Source organism: Sander lucioperca, chromosome 4 (assembly GCF_008315115.2).
Source record: "Sander lucioperca isolate FBNREF2018 chromosome 4, SLUC_FBN_1.2, whole genome shotgun sequence".
In the NCBI taxonomy this organism is placed as follows: Eukaryota; Metazoa; Chordata; class Actinopteri; order Perciformes; family Percidae; genus Sander; species Sander lucioperca.
In genome coordinates this window covers 3,001,505-3,024,127 of record NC_050176.1, presented here as the reverse complement: position 1 = coordinate 3,024,127, position 22,623 = coordinate 3,001,505, and the positions used below count along the sequence as shown (strand labels likewise).

The window sequence follows — 22,623 nt, the reverse complement described above, 5'->3', positions numbered from 1 at the left end:
CTGCTGTCACTGTTGGAAAGTAATATTTACTCAAGTGCTACACTTGAGTACAATTTAGAGGTTACTTTACTTTATACTTCTACTCCAGTAGGCTACATTTCAGAGTGAAATATTGTAGCCTGCAGCTTATAGACACCATGGCCACTGCTGGGGTTAGAGATGGCGGAAAAACAATAATAGAGCTGGAAAATCCTCCTGCTTCCCTGAGGTCAGCGGTGTGGCAACATTTTGCCTTCCCTGTGATTTATGTTAACAACGAACGCGTCGTTGACAAAAAACATACAGTTTGTAGGCTATGCTACACGCGGGTACCATACGCCCCCTCTGGCAACACGACAAATATGGCAGGACATATTCGCAGGCATCATAAACAAATACATCTATGGACTGATCTTCCTGGGAAAAGGGCAACTCTTCCATCCCCCGGGATGAGGTGGCGTTTTGCAGGTGAGGAAAACATTTTTTAAACACCTTGAAGATTTTTCAGATGCCACAAAACTTGGAGCAACTTAAAACTATATATATATATATATATATATGTGTGTGTGTATATAAAATGCACCCATAATCAAAATATTATTACACAAATATTCAGCATCTTTGTTTTGCATAGAAAACATCAAACCTAATATACATTTCGTTACATATGTGCCTGCACATTGTGTCAATGACAATACAATTGAATTTGATATTCATAACAGGTATTACATTCTTAACTCACCATGGTGAGGAAACTCAAGCTCTTACCCTTCTGCCATCCGGCTCTTTTTTATCAGTGTATTAGTGTGTTTTAGGTTTTTGTCCAATTGACTGGTAAAATAAGTTATTTATTACATTTTAATTAAATTCTATAAATGTGATGATATGCCCTTAGTGTGGTAGGCTACATGGCCAAAGAATATGGCGGTTATACCACACTTGATACCACGTAGCCTATCTTTTTACAGAAGAATTTTAAAAAAATGTGAATGACTGGATAGTATAACAATGGAATATATAAGTAATATCGAAAGTCTAACACCTCTATCGCACCTTATTCGGAAATTAAAATGAGCTGCCCTTTAAAACCCATGTATGACCTCTGGTTGTCTGTTTTGATAGATCATTCTAACTGAGGGGCAGTTCAATTGAAAGACCTACACAGATGAACCTGCTAGGAGGTTCCTGAGCATGGCTCTTCTCTCGCAAACATGGCAGTTCATTATATTTTTGGCCAAAAAGCACAGATAAGAAACAAGATAAGATAGACTTTATTAATCCCACACTGGGGAAATTCCCTTGTTACAGCAGCTCAAAAAAAGTCACACTCATCAGAATAAGACAAATGCACATTAGACATAGGAAATATATACAAAAAAGTATTATAAGAAATAGAAAAAAAAATAGAATAATAGTAATATGTACACTATAAACACCCTTATTATAAACAGACAAAAAAAAAAAAAAAATATATATATATATATATATATATATATATATATATATATATATATATATATATATATATACATATGTACAGATGAGAAAACAGTACCATTGTTTTAAAATATAGCTACATGTGCCCCACATTGGCTGTTTCTCAGTTAGTTTGTGGTATTTTAATTTCATTCATAAATGTATTTTTAATTTTGCCGCATGCTAGGACGATATCAACCAACATTAATACAGATACTTAAATTAGATCTTGACAAAGGGCCCCACCCCCAATGCAAGACAGTGCCTCAAGATTAGAAAAAAAAACAATGCAGCAGCCACCTGGAGGTCCTTATTGTTACAGTTTCTTATTTAGTGGTCCATAATCCAAAACAAGTGTGCAATTAATCTGATGACCAAAAAGAGAGTCTTGAGTTTGGAAGTTTGTGCAGGTTTATTAACAACAGGACCTGGCAACCCTGACCCGTCGCAGTATGATGACGTTGGTCCACAAATGGAGACGTAGAAAGCATAGAAATAGAGCAGGTAGAAGAGGCAGCACCAATTCAACGGCTGTCATCCTATGCGTTTTATTTGTTACAAAAGCCACTGAAAGCGTTTGGACTTTTTGTTACAGGGTTAGTATTGACGCATGCCAAAATAGAATACGAAGATCGAGTACCTTTCTATTGTATAAGCACAATTTTATTTAAATATGTTCACACTTATGTGATAGCCATGGTGATTTGAATTGTTGAATCTTGTTTTTTGTTGTTTGTTTTTTTCACACAAAGTTCTCACCGCCATAAATACACATTAACGCTACGTTTAAAATAGCGCATCAAAAAGAACGTGATTTCGAAAGGGGTGTCCTCTCTATCCAGCCTAACTCTTGCGGCCGTGCTACCGCCAGCCAGCGGAGCGAACAGCCTGCAGAAGAAGCAGAAGAAGGGCCACAGGAACATGGATCTTATCAGTAAACCAAGAAGCAAGTCCATCGTGTGGATGTATTTCGGCTTGAAAGCAGATGAAAAGGGGCAACCTTTGAACTCTGGCGAGGCCGTTTGTCGTTTGTGCCGAAAAATAGTACTCGCAAAAGGTGGAAATACCACGAATTTAAGAAGTCACTTGAGACGTCGACATCGTGCGGATTTTTTCGAGACTACTTCTGCCCCGACCTCTGGAGCATTGTTTGAGGCTCAAGGTGATTTACCACGAAATTCAGCTCTTTCAATGCGAGAATTGTGTATCCAAAGAGTGCATCAAATTTTAGCCTTGGTGCATCGGCCGCCTTTGCCACTACTAACGTTACATACACCCTTCCCTTTAAGACTGACAAAATACAATTGCAGTGGGGCACATTATGGGTTTTATAAAGTTGCATTTAAAAGGGAACAGTTAAAGGTGAAAAAAATAGTCCCTAACCCTGGTGCTGTTCTAGTATGCCATTGACTGTATATAAAGGTATATATGCACACGTGGGAGAACAGACCTCCTAGTATGGTATTTGTTGTTGTACTTTTAGCAGAATGTGCAGACAGACTGGTGTGAGTGTATGTACTGTGTTTCTAAGAATGCAACATTTAATTCCGACAATGCATTGAGATTGTAGGCCATCAGACACATTCAAAGAGTGTAAAATCAAGATAATCGGTAACAACGCCTACCAGCAAGTTTTCTAAGTCAAACAGTATCTGTTTCTTTGAACGGGGTTATCTAATGTCAGGTTCTTTCATACGTAACGTGGTTTCCACGTCTCGTTTCGGGACCCTAGTGTTAATTTTCGCCTTGTTAACAGTGCTATTACACACAAACAACTTTACACTGCCCAAATATGATTATACGCATGCGCAGAGGGAATACGAGCCCAGTGCTAGAAGGCGGTTTTACGGCTGTCTCATACCTTTGTTGTTGCCATGGTATCACCTAAACAGTCATCCAAGTAACCCATTGTACGTCCATGATTGTAAAGAGCTGAGGGTAACATTTTGGGAATCTTTTATTATTTAAAATATCATTTGGTAAGGGATATGTTGCTGTTGTCCCGCTGTCATGATACGTCGTTACAAATAACCGTTCTGCGGTGGGTGCAATGATTGGCCAGTCATAGCCGCCATCTTTAGCGTTTTAAAATCCCTTTTCGTCTCTTCAATACAGTCTGATAAATGACCGTGGTATAACCGCCGTATAGCACAGAAACCTGACTACGTGAGCGGTATCACTCCGCTTTGTTTACATGGCCGAATCCTACCTATTGCTCGTCTCGTTTTAACATTGGACACACAGCAACTACCTTGACAGCTGATGGAGCTCACAGCTAACATTATGAACGCAGACCTGAAGGATTCCCGTGATAAACTCCACGTGTTTGAGCCTGATATGAAAACTAAAGAGGAGCTCATCCTGAAAGAAGAGGATGAGTCACAAGAAGAGGAAGAGTATGAGGTAAATACTACTGGCATTTCTAGACATGCAATGGTTTCAGACTTGGAACTGAATGAACTTGAAGACAGCAGGAACGAAATAAGTAAGCTCACCATGAAGCAGACAGCCTGGGCTGTGAATTGCTTCACTGGCTGGTTGGAGGCCCAGGGGCTCCAGGTGGACCTGACCACAGTGGAGAAGACTGAGCTGAACGGGGTGCTGAGACACTTTTACGGATCGGTACGAAACAGCAAAGGAGAGCTGTATGGGATTGCCAGTTACATTGCGCTGAGAGCCGGACTAAACCGTTACCTCAAAGAGCCTCCTTTCAGCCGCCCCGTGTGCTTAATGAGAGATGCTGAGTTCACCTCAGCCAACAAGGTGTTCCTGGGAGTGCTCAAGAGAATTCGGAAGTGCGGTCGAAACTTAAGATCTCACCATCAGGCGCTGTCTTCTAGCGATATCCGCATCCTCAGACACTCGCGTGCGATGGACACCAGCACTCCGAGGGGACTTCTGAACAAAGTCTGGTTTGATGTTCAGGTACATTTCGGCCGCAGGGGGAAGCAGGCCAACAGGAATCTAAGGCCAGATTCATTTGTGATCAGAAAAGACGAGAGAGGACGGAGATGCTGTGCTTTATCCTTTGGTGACGAAACTAAGATTCACATCGAGAAGGACCGAGGCTCTATGTTTGAGAAGCCAGGCAGCGCATTCTGTCCCATCACTTCGCTTTTGAAGTACCTGAGCAAGCTCCCGTGCAACGCAACCGCCCTTTACGTGCAGCCCAAGAAGGATCTTACCGATGAAATGTGGTACAGCCACACCCCCCTCGGAGTCAATTATCTGGGCTCAATGCTGGCTCGCATGTGTAAAGAAGCCGGCACATCGATCATCTATACCAATCACTGCATCCGAAGCACACCCTTTCACCTACTGTGTGACCCAAGACTGGAGGCAAGAGAAACCATTCCTGTCAGTGTGCACAGGTAGGATGAAGTATATTCACCTGTTGCTATTTTTTTTTAATTTTTTATTTATCCCATTACACCTACTGAAATAACTTAAGTATATTTTTTTACAACAGGACTGAAAGCTCCCTCCAAAGTCCCCAGACGCCATCCCTCGGGGGCTGTAAGCTGCGTAAGATATTGCCAAAGAGCGATTCAGCTGGCCCAGCAGGTCTGCCACCAGACAAGTGGGCACCACTGACAGAAATTCACTCAAGCACACACACTCTGACTGCACCAGTGCTGCAGTTGATTCATTATCTTAGTAATATCAGAGTGAAGTGTTGAGATAAATGTCTACTGAAAGTCCGAATGATTGAACGTGATGCTGGTTACAAGACTATATAGGAACATATGTTTTTCTTGGTTGGGGAAACAAAATAAAATGAATCAAAACAAACTCAAAGCTTCTGTCTTTGCTATACATAACTAACATTGTAAAATGATTACTTTAATGCAATCTGTCTAGTATTTTAAAAATCACATTCTAATGCTATAACATCCTCCAAAGGACTTTTCTCTATTTCCTTTAAGTTCTGTCATCTCTATTTTTTTTTTTTTTTTACCTAAAAAATAAAGTCCTCCTCTAACGGTATCTCACCTAAATTCCATGTTTGACTTATCATTTCTCTATTTTTTCCCCTCCCTATGTAGGTTTGGATTTAAACCATGAAGAATTCCTCGAGGATTTTCCATTTCTCCAGAATGCGTCCAACCAGAACTACGTCCCAGACGCCGTGCTGCCGCCTGGAGAGCCATGGCTCCACGGCGGGCCCTCCCGGGCAGTGCTGTCCCTGCCCTCCTGCCTGTGCCTGTGCGGGGATGTCGGCTCTGGGATGTCTGGTCCTGGATCTTCTGATGAAGACCAGATGGGAGAGATGAAAGTGTACGCCAAGTGTCACCTTCAGAAGGGCGTCATGTTTGGGCCATTTCTAGGAGAAGTGTGCAGAGGACAAATGCCGTGCAACCTCAAATACGCCTGGGCTGTAAGTAGACAGGTCTGATTAGACGTAAAGAGGTAGTTTAAAATCAAGTTATGTCAAAAAAAAAAAAAAAAAAAAAAAAAAAAAGATGCTTTTTGTGCTACAATCGCATTTAAAATCCACTTATAATTAGAGCTGCAAAGATTAATCGATTAGTTGTCAACTATTAAATGAATCGCCATATATTTTGAATCGGTTTGAGTCAGTTTTTTTTGTGGGGAAAAAAGTAAAAGTTTTCTGATTTCAGCTTCTTAAATCTGAATATGTTCTTGTTTCTTCACTCTATGACAGTAAACTGAATATCTTGGAGTTGTGGACAGAACAAGACCTTTAAAAAGCGTGATCTTGGGCTTTGGAAAAAACACTGGTTGACATTTTTCACCATTTCCTGACATTTAATAGACCTAACTAATCGATTAATCAAGACAATGATCGACAGATTAATCATCAATGAAAATAATCGTTAGTTGCAGCCCTACTTTTAAGGCCATTTTATGGTTGTGCGTCGAATCGACGGCGTACCCCCGCAGACCCCTCTGCGTCTACGCCGGACCCTACGCCGTAGCCTGACGTGCACCTCTCGAAAAATGTAACTACACGTCGCTCGGCCGTGGCTTGGTAGCGTTACATTTCCCCCGACTCATTCCCTGGTTCTCCTTCTCCATAAACAACATGAAATCAAGGAGAGGGTTGACTTTTCCTGCTACAGATTTCCCACCGTGGTCAGAAAGAACAGAGGAGACACTTTGTTTGTCTCACTATGCCTCTAGAGTCGGTACTCACTTCGAATCTACTCGCCGTCACTCTCTCACTTCTCCCTCGCTCTAACACACTCCCCACACACACACACACACACACACACACACACACACACACACATATGCCGGCTCGACGAACACGCCAGCGCACCAGTATAAACATCAGGCCACTTACGTAGGCTACGGTGAAAGCTCTGCGTGGAGCCTGCGCAGAACCATAAAACGGCCTTTAATCACTAATGTAATTTGTGACTTGTTTTGGTAACCAGCAGGAAATCCATATAGAATTGGTCATAAAAATTGAGAGTTGACATACACATTGCTCCCATCTCCAGATCAGGGATGATGCTGGTTTTGTCTACGTCGATGCTTCCGATGAAAGCAAATCTAACTGGATGAGGTGGGCAGTTCTTACTGATTCAAGTTTCTCTCTCAAAGTATAATGTCCTTTCTCCCTTCTTTTTTTAATTTTTTTATATATAATGCAGTCAATCAGAGCGTTCGTCTGACTGAGATTGTCTCCTACTAACAAACTGTACATGTTTGCTCTATGTTTCAGGTATGTAACATATACCAGCAGTGAGGAGGAACACAACCTGGTCATTTTCCAGTTCTACCGCCACATCTACTACAGGGTTTCCCAGCCCATCACAGAAGGAACAGAGCTCAGGGTCTGGATCGGCAAGGATTATGCCACCCTGCTGGGCCTGGGGATGGGTGAGTTCACACACTGAAGCATAGAATGACGTGGTAGAAGCAGACTTGCAGATCTATATTAGTTTGTTCACTTCCACATTCATTTTCAACTGACTAAATACTAAATAGGGCTGCACAATAGGAGGAAAATATGCGATGCAGAGACAGAGCACGTTTAAGTCCCGCCCCCACCGGAGGGGAAAAGAACTCTCCGCTGTCCATTGACTTGTATTGCGGGAAGGTTCCTACTCGTCAATTTCGTCTGCTAGCAAACAGCAGAATAATGCCTAAAAGCTGCTGTGAGGTGATATTCACTACCAACAATGTAAAGAACCCATAAATTATGTTTTTATAAGCTGCCGACCCAAAAAACTGAGCTTTTATGAAGACAAAAGTGGATACAGATGTGAGGAATCAGCAAAGAGAATGGGAAGACTGTGAGATCCTGACACTAAGCTAACGTTATGTCCCACGTTACGTGTTAACTTAACTTACAGACGTATAGTTAGGCTAAAACTGCCATTTGGTCTCTCTCTCTCCTCTCACTCCTCTGAGATTAATGGGAGAGTAACCCCTGATTTGACATTAACAGTTTATGAACAGCATAATTGTACGTTATACCCATAGTGACCTCTTTGTTTTGTTCTGTTCTTTTGTGTTCTACTAAAAACCATATAAAACAATAAAAAATAAAAGTCTGTATCCACTTTTGTGCGCTCGGTCTCTATGCGATAACGTTGTTGATTAACGCGATAACGATATAACTTGCGATAAATAAACAGATATTAAAGTGTGCACAGTTCTGTATTTCTGCTGCTTTCAGTATTCTGCTAAGATACAACAAATTGTTTGTTGAATTCAAAACAAACGAAAGGGCATCATTTCCAACATTTTTTTGTAGAACAAATTGAATTAAATATAAAAGGCATCACTAAAAAGAGAATGAGTTACATTTTAAAGTGCAGTTTTCAACTGATATTTTCTTTCAACCAACAACACAAAAATCTCTAAATGTCTTTCGCGATATGTCGCTGCCTTTCGCGATATGTTTATTGCGCCAGTTGATATTGCAATGACGAGAAAAAATGGCTATATTGTGCAGCCCTAGACTTAAATAGAATGTTTTTTGAAAGTCTTAAAACTGAAAATGTAGCTCGCTAAAATGGATGTCACATCCTCTGCATTATATTATTAATTTTGATGTGGGATGGGGGGGGGTACAGGTGACAATGTGAAATGTGAAGTCGGAGACAAAGAGACAGTCCTGCGCCTTCTGCAAGACATCCAATTGGTCACCCTCCCAGAGCCCAGCAGCTCCTCTCTTTGGTCAGACAACAGCCAATCACAGAGCCCCATGCTTGTCATCAGTGACGTGACGACCGTGTCCAACCCAGACGCCGCTAGTGATTCTGGCATGATGCCGGTCTCTGCGTTTCCCTCCTCCTCCTCCCTGATCTCCTTACCGTCCCCGGGCTCTCATTCATTGGAGAAGTACGACTTTATGCCCGGGACTGAGAAACTGCTGAGTAACCCAAACGTCACAGAGAACAGCCCGTGGTACTTTTTTGGGTTCGAGCCGGACCCTACCGGCCGGCCTCTGGACCGGAGCGCTGTGGTGTGTAAGCTGTGTGGGGAACATATCGGCTGTGTGGGGGGGGCAGCAGATCTCCAAATCCATCTGACCAACAAGCACCACATCAGAACACGCGACGGCAACAAGGACCGGAGCCTTCTGACAATAGGTAACTATTACGTAGGCCTGTAACAATTATTACAAGTGGTTATTGGTTGGACTATATATTTTTAATATTATATTGAATTGTTAGTTGTCCGCACTTGACCCTTTACACGTTCATAGAAACAAAGACGACAAGGGGGGATACAGTTAGAAAAAATGTTTTTATGATAATAAAGAGGCATTGTTTACTTCATAGGCTGTGCACCTGTGTTACTACATTATCTGGGTCACAGAACAGTGATACAACCAATTTGTTTAAAAAAAGTAATCAATATTTTTTAGATTTGACTAAAAGAGACAATTATATTGTTAATCGCAATTATTTCTGAGACAATTAATTGCACAGCAAAACTGTCTGTCTGTCTGTGTACTGTCTACACAAAAAGTACACCTGAAGCCGACGGGAATGTCATTTGTTTTTAAACTATCTAGCCTTTTCGCCTGATGAAAGGACTAGATGGAAAGTCAGAGGATCACCAAAGTTATTATTATAGGGGCGTGTATGTGTGTACCAAATTTCACGTCAATCTATTCTTTAGTTGTAATGACATGTCATTAAAAACCCCAAATGTCAGCCTGCTGATGGTGCTACAGGACAAGTCAGAGGATCACCAAAGACATTGGGGATGCACCATATTGAAACCATTAATGTCTGTACAAAATTAAGGGTCAATCCATCTTGTAGATGCAGGGATATTTCACCAGATAATTGAAAATGTTGACCTGCTGAGAAGAAGTCTGGGAATCACCAAAGCCAGTAGGACTCATCCTCTTGGGACCATGAATGTCTTTTAAAAAAAATGTCCTAGCAATCCATTCAGTAGTTGTTGGGATATTTCAGTTTGGACCGACCAACTGACTGACTGACCATCCCTGCTGTAGAGAGTGTAACTAAGCGTCTTAGTGTAACAAATTTTCCTTTTAACCAACCTGAAGTTATTTTGGTATAGTTATGTGAGTCTTTTCAAACAAACAAATGTACAGGTTTAACCTGTAAACTGGTGCCTAGTTAAAAATGTTAAACAATATTTCTTAAAGGTCGTGACACACCAACCCGACGGCCGACCCTCGGCAGAAAAGGCAGTTGGACTGATCAGTCTCCCCGAGTTGGTCAAAAAAGTGTGTCGGAACACACCAAAGTGACGAGACGTAATACGTCTCCATAACAGCAGGCGGCGCTAATTTGTAAATGATTAGCGCCAAAAAATGAAAACCGGCAGCTGATTGGACGAACGCGTCACGTGGGTCTGGCTTCTCCGGAAATTCAAAGCCAGACTGTCACGGCGGCTCGTTCAGAACACGATCTCATATTGTAGTAAAATAGTTCACCGAAACGTGTTTCTGAAAACATTTTAAGCGAGAAATAGGCCGTGCAGTTGCTGAATCTGTCTTCATTTCAGATTGACAAAGGTCAGTTTAAAAGATTTTCGTCAGATTTTGAGAGACTTAAGTCACGCTCATCCCGCTCCTCGTTTGCGGGTTAGCACTTCACCAATCAGATTGGTCATTGAGTCCGACTGCCCGCCTTTCGATTCAACATGTCAAATCGGCCAAAATGAAGGCCGACGGACCCTCGGACGAACGACGGCACGGAACACACCGAACAGACTCGAGTCACCGACCTCGCCAGACTGTCCGACGGCTGATTATCGGCTCGGTGTGTCTCGGGCTTAAGGCCGCATGGGTTGTGCAATAATATCATGTCCTGTCCATGTGGCCTGTGGCTCTGTCTTATTGTTTCTGTTTATTGATCTTTATTGTAAGTGCAGCTAAAGTTGTCGGTGCCGGAGTCCAAGAAAAGTCCCCCAAGGGGACAATAAAGACTAATTGAGTTGAATCTAGAGTAGTTCCAAATTGATCTCCAGCTTGAATAGGCTTTGTAAAAAAAATGTGTCAGCTTATTTGCTGATTGAAGATTTTATTCTTTTTCACAAAAGGTCAACAACGCTCCCAGTCAGTGATGCTTAACAGCGGTGTGGTCAGTACACCCCCGCTGGTATTGTCCCCCAACGTGACCAATGCCATCGCCAACTTCCTCATCGTGGATCTCCAGCCCCCTGCTCTGGTAGAAGGGGACGGCTTCAAACAGCTGATTCACACCCTCCTCCCCTCCTACAAGGAGCTGCCTTCGCCTCGGCAGCTGGAGAGCCTCCTGAGAGAACATCACAACAGAGGCAAGGCGAGTCTGGCCCAGCTGCTGCGAAGGAAACTGGGAAGCAGCGAGAACGAGGAGGTCTCCGACTACACGGCTCCCATCGGGTTCGAGTCTAGGAGACGTGGGCGCCCTCTCGGTTACCGGAGGGAAGTGCCTCACTTTGTCACTTTAAGCGTGGATGTTTGGTTCCACAGCTGGCAGGGCAGCGCTGAGCGCTACCTCACCCTCTGGGCCCATTACATAGACTGTCATTTTACTTTTCAGAACCTGGCTCTGGCCACCCAAAGACTGACCAAGAGCGGGGGGAAAGACTGCAGCCTTCGAGCTGTGGAGGCTCAAGTCAAAGGGATGGCCCAGGAGTGGGGGATCTCCCAGCCTAACCTGGTCTTGCTGGGAGGGGAGGGAAGGAACAAGATGAGGCCGGGGCAAATAAAGAGCAAGAGAGGCGGAGAGGCTGGAGGAAGCGCTCCTCACCCGAACTCGACAACATTTCTCGAAAGGGAGGACCCCGTGTCCCCCGAGGAAGCACAAGGCCTGGAGCACGTCAGCCATTCCAGCGAAGGACTACCATCCGTGCCGTGTTTCTTCAGCGCTGTGCAAGGGTGCATCGAGGAAGTGATGTCACACTCTGTCATCTCCAAGACCCTCAGTCAATTCCAGGCTATTCTCACAAACCTGTTCCTGCCACCTGCTCACACCAAAGGCTCGTATCCGCACCAAGCCCAGAGTCTGTTGCACGCCCTGACCAAACACGAACAGGCCGAGCTGAAGTCATGGGCCCACAGCCGGCCAACGTGGAATAAGCTGTACCCTCTACTGAGCGTGCTCATCAAGCATAAAAGCCTTTTCTGCGATATGATAAAAGAGGTTAAAGGCGAGGGCTCGTCTAAAGAAGACACGGGTTCAGAATCCAGTTCGTCCGGCAGCTGCCACGCAAACTCCACCTCCAACACATCCTCAACCGGCGGCGCAACTTTGCGATCCGAGTGGAAGGTTCTGGAGGAGCTGTGTTTGGTCCTCAAGCCCCTGGATGTGGCGTGTCGAACCCTCGCCAAGGAGGCGTTCCCCCGCCTGTCCCTCGTCAAACCCATTCTCACCGGCCTGCTCTCGCGACACCTCATGTCGCGGCCGGGCGACTCGTCATCCACCCTGAAGGAGGTGAAGAGGATGATGAGGCGGAACTTAGCGAGCTGTTACGAAAACCCCGTCGTCAACAGGGTTCTGTGCGTGGCGTGTTCCCTCGACCCCCAGTTCCACGGGCTGGGCTTCATGGAGGACAAGGTGAGTCGGAAAGTTATAATGCACGCACACACACACACACACGCATAAATACATACTGTATACACAGAGATGATGCCACAGGCAGTAACATAAAGTACAATTACCTGTCTGGCCGCTGTTAAATGTTGTCTCAACACAAGCGGCTGTACAAGAACTTTTCCTAAATAAAATACAGACTAAAATCAGCAAAACTCTTTTATTAAAGAATCTGATCAAAGAATAAGTAAGCGAGACTATGAATCTAAACAGGCATTTGATTCCAGCTTTCAGTTCTTGGTACCTACCCCAAAACATTTGAGGTTTGATATCCCGCCCTCTGAATAGTACGTAGTATCACTGTAAAGCATAGCCACACACGTGCAAGTCTTACACCGAACATTTCACTAAAGCCAGTGTCCTAATAGGCTCGCTGCCTTTTTTTTTATACTATATGTCTGTCAGTTTCTTTCCATTTTGTCTTGGAATATGTATTATTGATTCATACACACTGAGAGACTTCTGTTTCCCTGCTTATGCCCATATCTGGTGCTAATGTGCTTGAACGTCATTGGCCAGGAATTACATTCACTTTTGAGGCTGCCTTATATTTATTTGTTGTTCTAAATCCTTTAATGTATTTTGACTACCACCCCCCTCCCAGTTAATCTCAGTTAATATAATGTGTAAAGTGAAGGACACTCACAAATGAAATCTTTATTTCTGTGATTGTCTTTAAGGAGCAGACAGCCACCTTTGATTGGCTGAAGCAAGAGGCCGTCAGGATTGTGAAGGAGGACAGGCGGAGGAGCCAAGGTAAGACACAAAGCCAGATCAAGAGAAGCCCGTCCCCCGGCTCACCGGAGTCAGAGAGCGACTTCCTACGGCGGAGCAAGCGCCTCAAAGAATCCCGCCCGATCAACTTCAGAGAGCTCATAGATGTCGATGAAGATGACGAGAGCGATCCAGGGGAGGCCGATGACTGCGAGTTTGTGGATCCAGGCTCTCAGGGCGGACTCTCCGGTATGGAGTTCCTCCTGGGAGACCTGTTCAGCTCTGCTCCCAAGGGCAGGCAGAGCTCCGTGGAGGAGTCAATAGACATGGAGATGTCCGTCTTCAGAGCCGACAAGGGGGCTTCCCTGGGAGTGGAGCCCCTGCAGTGGTGGAGGACCAAGGCGGTGCAGTTCCCACTGTTGGCCGCGGCGGCGCGGGCCTACCTGGCTGCCCCGGCAGTGGCAGGGAGCGCCGCGCAGGATTTTGTGCAGGAAGGAGCGGGAGCCGCGTACAGGAAGAGAGCCAACATTCCACCGGAAAGTTTGGACTCGATCTTGTTTCTGCACCACAACCACATGCCCGACGCTGAGAGCGGGCAAACAGCAGTTAGGAACGAGGACAGGAACAGTGGGATTGAAAAGGTCCCGTGAACACACAAACCACATACATTCACAAGCTGGGATTTTTACACGCACCCTCTTTGGACAGCGAAGGTTTAAAATGTAACTTCAAGATGCAAATTTCCACAAAAGTAACTAGGGCTGGGTATCGTTCAAAACATGTCGATACAGATACCAATACCGTGACTTCTATGCCGGTTCCTGAACGATTACTTTTTTTGATACCAATTTGATGAAATCCATTTCACCAAAAAGAAATTACACATTACGGCACAAATCTTTTTATTTATTTTTCAGCTCCTACTACGTGAGTTTTCCCAGCGTGTCTCTACGACCTGTAACGTTAAACAGCCAATCAGCAGCATTATTAGATCTTGGTAGAAGCATGCTGCGTGCTGATTGGCTCACTGACGCTGATGAGATTTACTCCATTAGGTATTAAAATTTGGTATTGAATGACAAGGCATTTTTCAATACTTGAGGAATACTAAGGAGGAAATTCGGTCAGTGCCTAAAAAGTATTGAATTCGATACCCAGTCCTAAAAGTAACAGTGATGTGATATTTTGTTTTTTATTTCCTGGACACTGAAACCCGGTTTTGTATTGTGTCTAGTTTGGACTGTTATACTTCTCATCTACTTTTAACTTGTACGAAGTACCTTGTAGCATCTAGTGCCTTACTTCTCTTGGATGCAGTCATACCCTTAAAGGTCCCATGGCATGAAAATGTCACTTCATGAGGTTTTTTAACATTAATATGAGTTCCCCTAGCCTGCCTACGGTCCCCCAGTGGCTAGAAATGGTGATAGGTGTAAACCGAGCCCTGGGTATCCTGCTCTGCCTTTGAGAAAATGAAAGCTCAGATGGGCCGATCTGGAATCTTCCCTTTATGACGTCATAAGGGGAAAGGTTATCTCCCCTTTCTCTGCTTTGTCCGCCCAGAGAATTTGGCCCACCCATGAGAGAGAGAGAGAGACATCATGGCTTGCAAACAAGCGAAACATGGCAGTTGGTCAAGGCCACACCCCCACCCTCCACCTTGCCCCCCCCCCCTCCTCCTCAATAGCTACAGACACAGAAATGGCACATCCTAAGGAAAGCTCATTGTGGGACTGGCTCTAGTGGCTGTAATTCTGCACCAAGGCTGAATTTCGATACAGTATTAGGGGACCACTAAGGTCTATATAAAAGCATCCAAAAAGCAGCATGTCATAGGACCTTTAATGCTCTAAATTAGTTCTAACTAATATAACTGTGATTACAAATGTGTAGGTTGTCAAAACAAAGATGAAAGTCCTCCATGGTAGCATTGTGTAAATCTGCTACCATGTGCCTTTGCTTGAACACTTTGTTTTATGAATCAGTGTATTAAGAAAGAAGACTCCAAAGACGATTTACGATGATCGATTTACTTTTTATGTCAGTAAATTAGTAATAGAACTTCAATTGTGGTTCATGTGATCATTGAAGAGATTTGAAGAAGAAAAACAAAAACATTTGAAGATAAAAAAAAGACCTCTTTGTTACTGTAGGCCTGCCGTCATCCTGAAGATCATTTGTTTCATGTTTAGTGAAACTGAAAAATAAAAAAAAATAAAAAAAACAAAACACTTACATAGTTGGATACACTGTATTGTTGTAGACCGTGATGTCCTTGAAGTCTTCACGTATTCATGTACGTGCAGAATACCTGTCTTTGGTTTTCGGTGTCTCACTGTAATCTAAATATACCTGTCAATAAATGAATAATACACTGTGTAAACATAGCACATAGTTCAGTAGTATTATTTGTACTGCACATTGTGTACAGAGGTTAAAGGGGCACTATGCAGTTGTTTTTGCTTAATTTACCTTAACTGAACAGCGTCCGATTCACTGAAATGGTTATGACATTTTTCGGGTTGAATGGTGGCCGTCTTGCTTCCACCTAGCGCCTGTGAGCTGAAAAACAACCCTTGCAACTCAGCATCAGGAAGTATCGCGTGACATCAGGTCTCGCAATGTAACGAATTGCTTCACGGCCCTGCACACATACGCCCATTCAGGAACCGGCTAACCACGTAGTGATGCAGTTCTTCACACTATCGTCATGGCTGAGCCGGCAAAAAAGAAGCAGAAAGTTAGGAAAGCATTGTCGGAGGAACAGAGAAAGAGGAAACGGCAGACTGACCGAGCAAGGACTCAGACACAAGTAAACATAGGAGCTGCCAAATATCTATTCTAAAGCTGTAGGGGGAGCTCTATAGAGAAACCTGCGACCAAAAAGCGAGAAAACAGCGAAGAAATGGCCGAAACTGCATGGTGCCCCTTTAATACAAAGACGTGAACGTGTATAAAGTATACAGTATATACAGCTCAGAAATGTCAGTAAAGCACTCTAAATATTGCCCTGTCAATAAAACATTAAACATAAAAGTTATTTAATAACACACTTTTAAAAAAAAATTAAACTATTAACACATTTTGGATTACACAAAACATTTAAAAATGTATGTATCTGTATGACAAGCTTTAAAAACATTAAAAATGATGTCAGTGCACTTAGATAAAAAACAAAGATTATGTAAAATATTGTCATCTCTATATTCTAGTTAAAAAATCTGAACAGAAAAGTAAAACAGATCTGCTCGATGGTGTTTTTTGCCTCCAACGGCGCCTTCCAGGCAGCTAACCCTAAACATAACCATTGCCGCGCTGCCTGGAAGGAGCCGTTGGGGGCAAAAAACACCAAAGACCGTCCTCTCTGTGGCGAGCTACTTTTCCTGCAGTGGATGAAGACGTGGAGCGGATGGATACACATCAGCAGACGGAGGAGAATTGGAGAAACATCCACCTGTAACGGATCAGAACATCAGTTATACTTCTGAGGTCAGTTACAGCGTCGCGCTTCTCTTGTTTGATTCAGTTTTACATGTTGACGTACAGTACTGACTAGGCCTGTCCCCGATAGGGGTGCATGATATATCGACTCAATATCGTTGTCGCGATAGCATGCACAATATTATATCAAAAGTGTTGCGATATGTATGCAATATTTTGTTTATTTTGTGGAGCGCTGTCCCCGTCCGTTGGCTGTGTGGCTTAGTGTAAGTGAAGAAATGGATAGAGACAAGAAAAACGGACCGAATCCGAGAAGGTAAAGAAAAGAAAGGACCTAAAGAGAGAGCGAAGGGAGTCAGTGGAGCGAAAGAAAGAACACAAAAGTACGAAAATGGGGGAGAAGACGAAATAACTGATTTTTGAAGAGGAAACTTTAGTGGCCAAAAGTAATCCCATCCCGCATCTATTTCTCACCGGTAGCTATCCCACTAACAGTGCAGAAAGGCGGTGCAGGCAGAGTTTGGAGTCGGAAAGATTGAATATTTTTCATCCCCGACCGACCTGTGGTCCAGCCACTGATGCGGTCCAGTTGGTCAGTAGGACAGAAGACAATCAACGTCTCTTATTTGAGGTGGTTTATTACAGGTGGAATAATAAAAGCAACTTGTATACAAGGAATAAAACAAAAAGATGACATGACACACATCGATGTGGACCACCCTACTTCACCCTAGGGCTCCGTAGAATGCATAGACAGTATATAAGAATGGACCAACAGATCCCGTTGCTCTGGACGGAGACCAGTGAAGGATATTAGAAGCACTTTTCCGGTGATGGCTGAGCGTTACTGCGCAGCCTCCAACTGAGAGAGACGACGTAAATGTGACGTGAGCAACATGTCTGAAAGTTGGAAGTCTTCTGGTATCTGTGCCAAGAGAAATCTCAATCATTCCCAATCTTGCAGAGACGGAGAGCGTAGGTATATGTAAGGAGATAACAGGCACAGGCTAATTATTGCTAACTAAAATGCTAGTTAACATTAGTAATTCAACATTAGTAATTCAACTTAGACAGCTAATGTAATTCCAAACTGCCTGTGAGCTTCTCCTGACTATACGGTAATTCCTCTACTATGCGACAGTAAGTCTTGTGGTTATGACACAATCGTTAGCCTATTTTTACAAAAACGTCTACTACGGAGCCATAACGTGAGGTACAAGGTAATGGAGCCTTTTATACATTGTCGTGTTTCTTTAGAAATAAACAATGGACAAATAGAGTCTTTAAACGCTTCAGATGTAAAGTTATTCGCTGTCAAAGTGGCGCCAAAATGAATGGCAGTCAATGGAATGCTAACGGGAGGTGATGGCTTGGTAGCATCAAAATGGCGCCATAGGAGCTACGCGTTCTGGGGAGAGGCTTATCCACTTGGTAGAATGGCCCAGACTTCCTAGTACAGACAGTTGATATTCTATTCTACTCCGGGGTGTCGGCTCCTCCCTTCCCTGGTTGGTTGGGGCCAGGATCCTTTGCTTCAGCTATAAACATATAGTTCCCCTGTGACCCCTCACCTAGTTAAGTGATGTCAGCCTACAAAATGTGGCAACCCCCTCATTTTATGGGCAAATTCCTTTCTACTCTGAGAGTGACTGTTTGACTCCCAACACCCCTCTCCCTCTCAACCTAAACAGATTTCAGAAGCCATTATAAATGATTGTCTTTTAATCAGGGCCTTGGGGTATCCTTAGCATTTTAACTTTTTTAGTTCTTCACACCGCACTACGGAGCCGTACATAAGTCTCAGTGTGCACTATGTTGTTGTGGATCTATTTTGATGCGTTTTCCCATAACTTTTGCAATTTTACATATGTTTAAAAAATATCGAAATGAATATCGATATCGCAATATTCATAATCGATATCGCAATATCACATTTTGTCGATATCGTGCAAACCTAGTCCCCGACAAAGAATTGACACAGTCGAATCAGAATCGTCAAGTCGTTCCTGTCGTCGACTGATCGACGACTGATCGTTGGTTTAAAAAGATTTATCTTAAAGGTCTAGTGTGTAAAGTGTTTAGTTGTTCATTATCAAAATCTGTGTTGCCCGTTCACAAACTTGTCCTTTTTCATGAATATTTATCTCCACCATCAATTCCAAGTATTCCTATTGGCTTGAAATTTTACATTTGCGTTTGCATGAACTGGGGTAGACGCTCCATATTCATGCGCCATCTTGAAATACGTTAGCCGGTAAGGGACATACAGGACATACTGCTCCGCCTTCCGCGTTTTCGCTGTCACATGATAAACTCACAGGTGCTGCTAATGCTGCTAACGGGTATCCTCGCTTCCCGGCCCCGGCAAGTTTGAAGAAGGAAACATGGAGGACCACACGTTTTCAAAATCCAAATTTCAGGAACAGGAGTCTTCTTCTTCACCCAGAAAAAGAAAAATGATATTGAAAAGAGCAAGAGACCGGCTTTTTGAAGCGTGAAGGCTACTGTAGCTGTAACTTTGAACTGCGTGGTGCGAGAGAGTTGATTGCGATATAAGATCTCAACGCTAGATGGGAGAAATTCCTACACATTGGACCTTTAAAAGTTTCTTTTCAAATTTTTTTTTTGTTTGTTTTACAGCATTATATGTTCATATTTATATCACAATAGGCTGTATTTTAACTTACTGGGAGAAAACAGGAAGTTCTATGTAAAATCAGACATTGAGCAAGTATCGTCAGGGGCTCTACACCTTAACTCCAGCATTGAGAACATTGTTTGTGTACACAGAGTTTACTAAAAAGAAAGGTTTTAACAACTCACTGTAGCTGTTGTTCTTCCGGTCGCCGTCTATCGAGCCAGTCAAAAATAGTCGAGGGAGGAGAGTAAAGATGGAAAGCTCCTAAAGCTTAGTTCCATATAAATGCACGGATAATTCATTGTTTTGTCGTTAGTAAAACACAATATTGACCTTGTAGTTGAAAAAGGAGCTCATATAAGAATTCATTCGCATTCAGAGATCGCCTATTGTGGACTGGGAAAATGGCGGATAGCGTAAACAACAACTGCTAACGTGAGTTGCTCAAAACCTTTCTTTTTAGTAAACTCTGTGTACACAAACAATGTTCTCAATGCTCAAGTTCATGTGTAGAGCCCCTGGTGATACTTCGAGTAAAGTTTCATGTTGTGTCGAGCCTTCTTAGTGTTTTAAAAATAGTTATTTTGAGGCTAGCATAAAAGTGCCCCTAGCACTCCCATTCAAAAGGCCATTTGACCGAAGATACGGTAAATCTTAAAAGTGACGCTTCCGTCCTAAATATGCTTTTAAAGTAAAGTTTGACTCGGGTACATTCACAAAAAGACCCTAGGTTGCATTTTGGCGAGAGTTACTCTTTAACCCTCCTTTTCAAAAAAGTTTCTATATCAGAAATGTGGGTTTCTTTCAACTGAAATTGTCAAAAGAAATAACATGGATGTTTCCATACAACGCTCTTCACAAATGATCAGCTCACTACTTTCATTGAATTTGGGGGTTTTAGTCAATTTTATAGCATTTGGAAAAAATTTGATAAAAGAACGTCAGAAAAATATTCGAAAAAATTGGCAAAAACATAAAAAAAAGTGACTAAAACGTCAAAACATTTCCAAAACACTGGGAAAAGCGACAAAAGTGTCAAAAAAGACAACCAAAACATTGAAAAAAGTTTAAATTTTTACACAGTCGACAGAAAGACAACATAAGGGTAAAGGCTCTGAATACTAAAAAAAATCTATTCAGCCAGCTTTAATTGACAGTATTTGTACTATTTTTGCTTCAGTTTAAGTATATGTGTCTTTATTTTATAAATAAAGAAAATATATTGTTTCTCTTTTGCACGTCAACATCCTAGCAACAAGGGGGGGCTAACACACAGCTGACTGAAGTAGCCGTCCTCCTTGGGCACAGACACCAGAGAGGAGTAACCAAACGCCACACCAGTAAAGCACAACCACTCCAGCATCCTGTTTCCAGCCTCGTACCCCTGCATGCTTCACTCCCTTTTTCCAGGTCGCCAACAGGTTTATTTGAGTTTAGTCCTCAGGGAAAGTTGTTGTTGGGCTCTTTTTCTCTTAGGCTTGCTGTTCCTCTCTCTTTAAGCAGACTTTTTTAGACTTCCAAGGCAGGTGGGGAGGTCTCTGCTGGATAACATTTTCCAAGATACAGAACAAATACAAAACAGGTGTTTTTCATCTTTCAGTTGCAGCCCAAACTGTACTACAGTAACTGTCTAATATGGCCTCCAAGGCACATGGATTAAACCCATATGTCATCCAATTTACACTCCAAAATAGTTTTTTTCTACAGCAATTTGACATTGGTTTTTAAACAATATGTAAAGAATGACAAGTGGTGAATATTGTACTCAGTGTGGTGGGAAACTTCACTGATGCTGCTGCTAATTTCCAAGATGCACGTTTAAAGGGAAAGTCAACCTTAATGGCCCTGACACACCAACCCAACGGCTGACCGTCGGTAGAAAAGGCAGTCGGACTGATCAGTCAGCTCCCAGAGGTCCAAAAAGTGCCTCGGAACACACCAAAGCGACGCCGACTTGAGTGTACGTTCTGCGTGAGACATAATACAAAAAATGAAAACCGGAACTGACAAACGCGTCACGTGGGTCTGGCTTCACCAGCCAACAATAATGGCGGCTTGTTCGAAATACGATCTCGTATGTTTCTGAAAACATTTTAAGCGAGAAATAGGCCATGCAGTTGCTGAATCGGTCTTCATTTCAGATCAACAAAGGTCAGTTTAAAAGATTTTCATCAAGATTTTGAGAAGCGTTCGTCACTCATCCCGCTCGCCATTTCCAGGTTAGCAATCCACCAATCAGATTGGTCATTGAGTCCGACTGCCCGCCCTCCGACCCAGCAAGTCAGGTCAGCCAAAACGGATGCCGACGGCCCCTCCGACGGACGATGGCTCGGAACAAACCGAACAGACTCGAGTCACTGACCTCGCCAGACTGTCCAACGGCCGATTATCGGGTTGGTGTGTCAGGGCCTTTACATGTCATTTCTGCCCAGGTTTAGGTAAACGCTCCTCTCCTGACTCTAGTGACAGTAAAATTCCTGGAGCTGTTTAAACAATACACAGATGATTAAACAGCTGCTAGCTACCCATTGAGATTATACAGAGACATAGGAACACATATGGATTCACAACAGTAAGCCCTACATTCACGTAAATTAAAATCAAATTCATTTGTCTGCAATATCCTAAACAGAAGCACAAATTCAAAAGTGTCACCTGATAACATAAGTCATGATCATTTGTCACTCGTGTTGGCAGTAGTGGAAAGTAACAAAGTAGCCTACATTCATTCCAGGACTGTGTAGGCTACTAGTACTTTAAGTGAAATATTATACTTTTTACTCCACTATATTCATTTATAGCTACAGCTATATTTACTAGTTACTTTGCAGATTCAGGGGTCCCATGTTGTATCCAGATTAACCCGTGTTGTCTTCCCGTCGACCATGCAACTTTGTGTTTTTCTGGGTCGAAATTTCAACATTTTGTTGTTCTTTTTCTATACTTTTCTCGACATTTTTGTCGATTTTATTCCAACTCACTTTTTTTCCAATTTTTTGGCGTTTTTTTTTAATTATGTTTTTGTCAATTTTTAAACAAGTTCTTCGTCGCTTTTTCCGATGTTTTTTTCACTTTTTTCAAAAAATGTGTCACTTTTTTCAATTTTTAAACAAGTTTTTTAAACAAGTTTTTGTCACTTTTGGCGATGTTTTGGTGTTTTTTTGGGTCACTTTTTCCACATTTTTTTGGTCACTTTTTTCAGCGTTTTCAAAAAATAAATGTTTTTGTCCATTTTGTTTCCTGTGTTTTTGTAGCTTTTTCCAACATTTGTCACTTTTTTCAACATTCTTTTGTCATAGTTCAGATATAGAAAGTTTTTGTAAACGGGTCAAATTT

General features: G+C 42.7%; 1 protein-coding gene across 4 annotated transcripts; it reads left to right on the top strand.

Moving 5' to 3' along the window:
• Positions 1-73: 73 nt before the first annotated feature.
• On the top strand, positions 74-14,073 carry LOC116039579. 4 transcript variants are annotated; one of them, XM_031284468.2, is made up of 8 exons: positions 2,628-4,826; positions 4,925-5,019; positions 5,502-5,833; positions 6,924-6,988; positions 7,148-7,305; positions 8,508-9,026; positions 10,960-12,458; positions 13,181-14,073. In XM_031284468.2, exons 1-8 carry the CDS (start codon positions 3,718-3,720, stop codon positions 13,856-13,858), a joined length of 4,455 nt encoding a protein of 1,484 aa, XP_031140328.2. In that variant the 5' UTR covers positions 2,628-3,717; the 3' UTR covers positions 13,859-14,073. The 4 variants fall into 4 exon arrangements, with proteins under 4 accessions (XP_031140327.2, XP_035856552.1, XP_031140328.2 ...); XM_036000658.1 differs by having other exon boundaries at positions 2,630-4,826; positions 13,175-14,073; XM_031284467.2 differs by lacking the exons at positions 2,628-4,826; positions 4,925-5,019 and adding an exon at positions 74-447 and having other exon boundaries at positions 13,175-14,073.
• Positions 14,074-22,623: the final 8,550 nt, after the last annotated feature.

Bases quoted from the DNA above. Each gene is read 5' to 3' on its own strand.
- LOC116039579 (XM_036000658.1), top strand. From the start codon at position 3,718: ATGGAGCTCACAGCTAACATTATGAACGCAGACCTGAAGGATTCCCGT. The intron at 5,020-5,501 runs GTCTGCCACCAG...CTCCCTATGTAG, and splicing joins CGATTCAGCTGGCCCAGCAG to GTTTGGATTTAAACCATGAA. The intron at 5,834-6,923 runs GTAAGTAGACAG...TCCCATCTCCAG, and splicing joins ACCTCAAATACGCCTGGGCT to ATCAGGGATGATGCTGGTTT.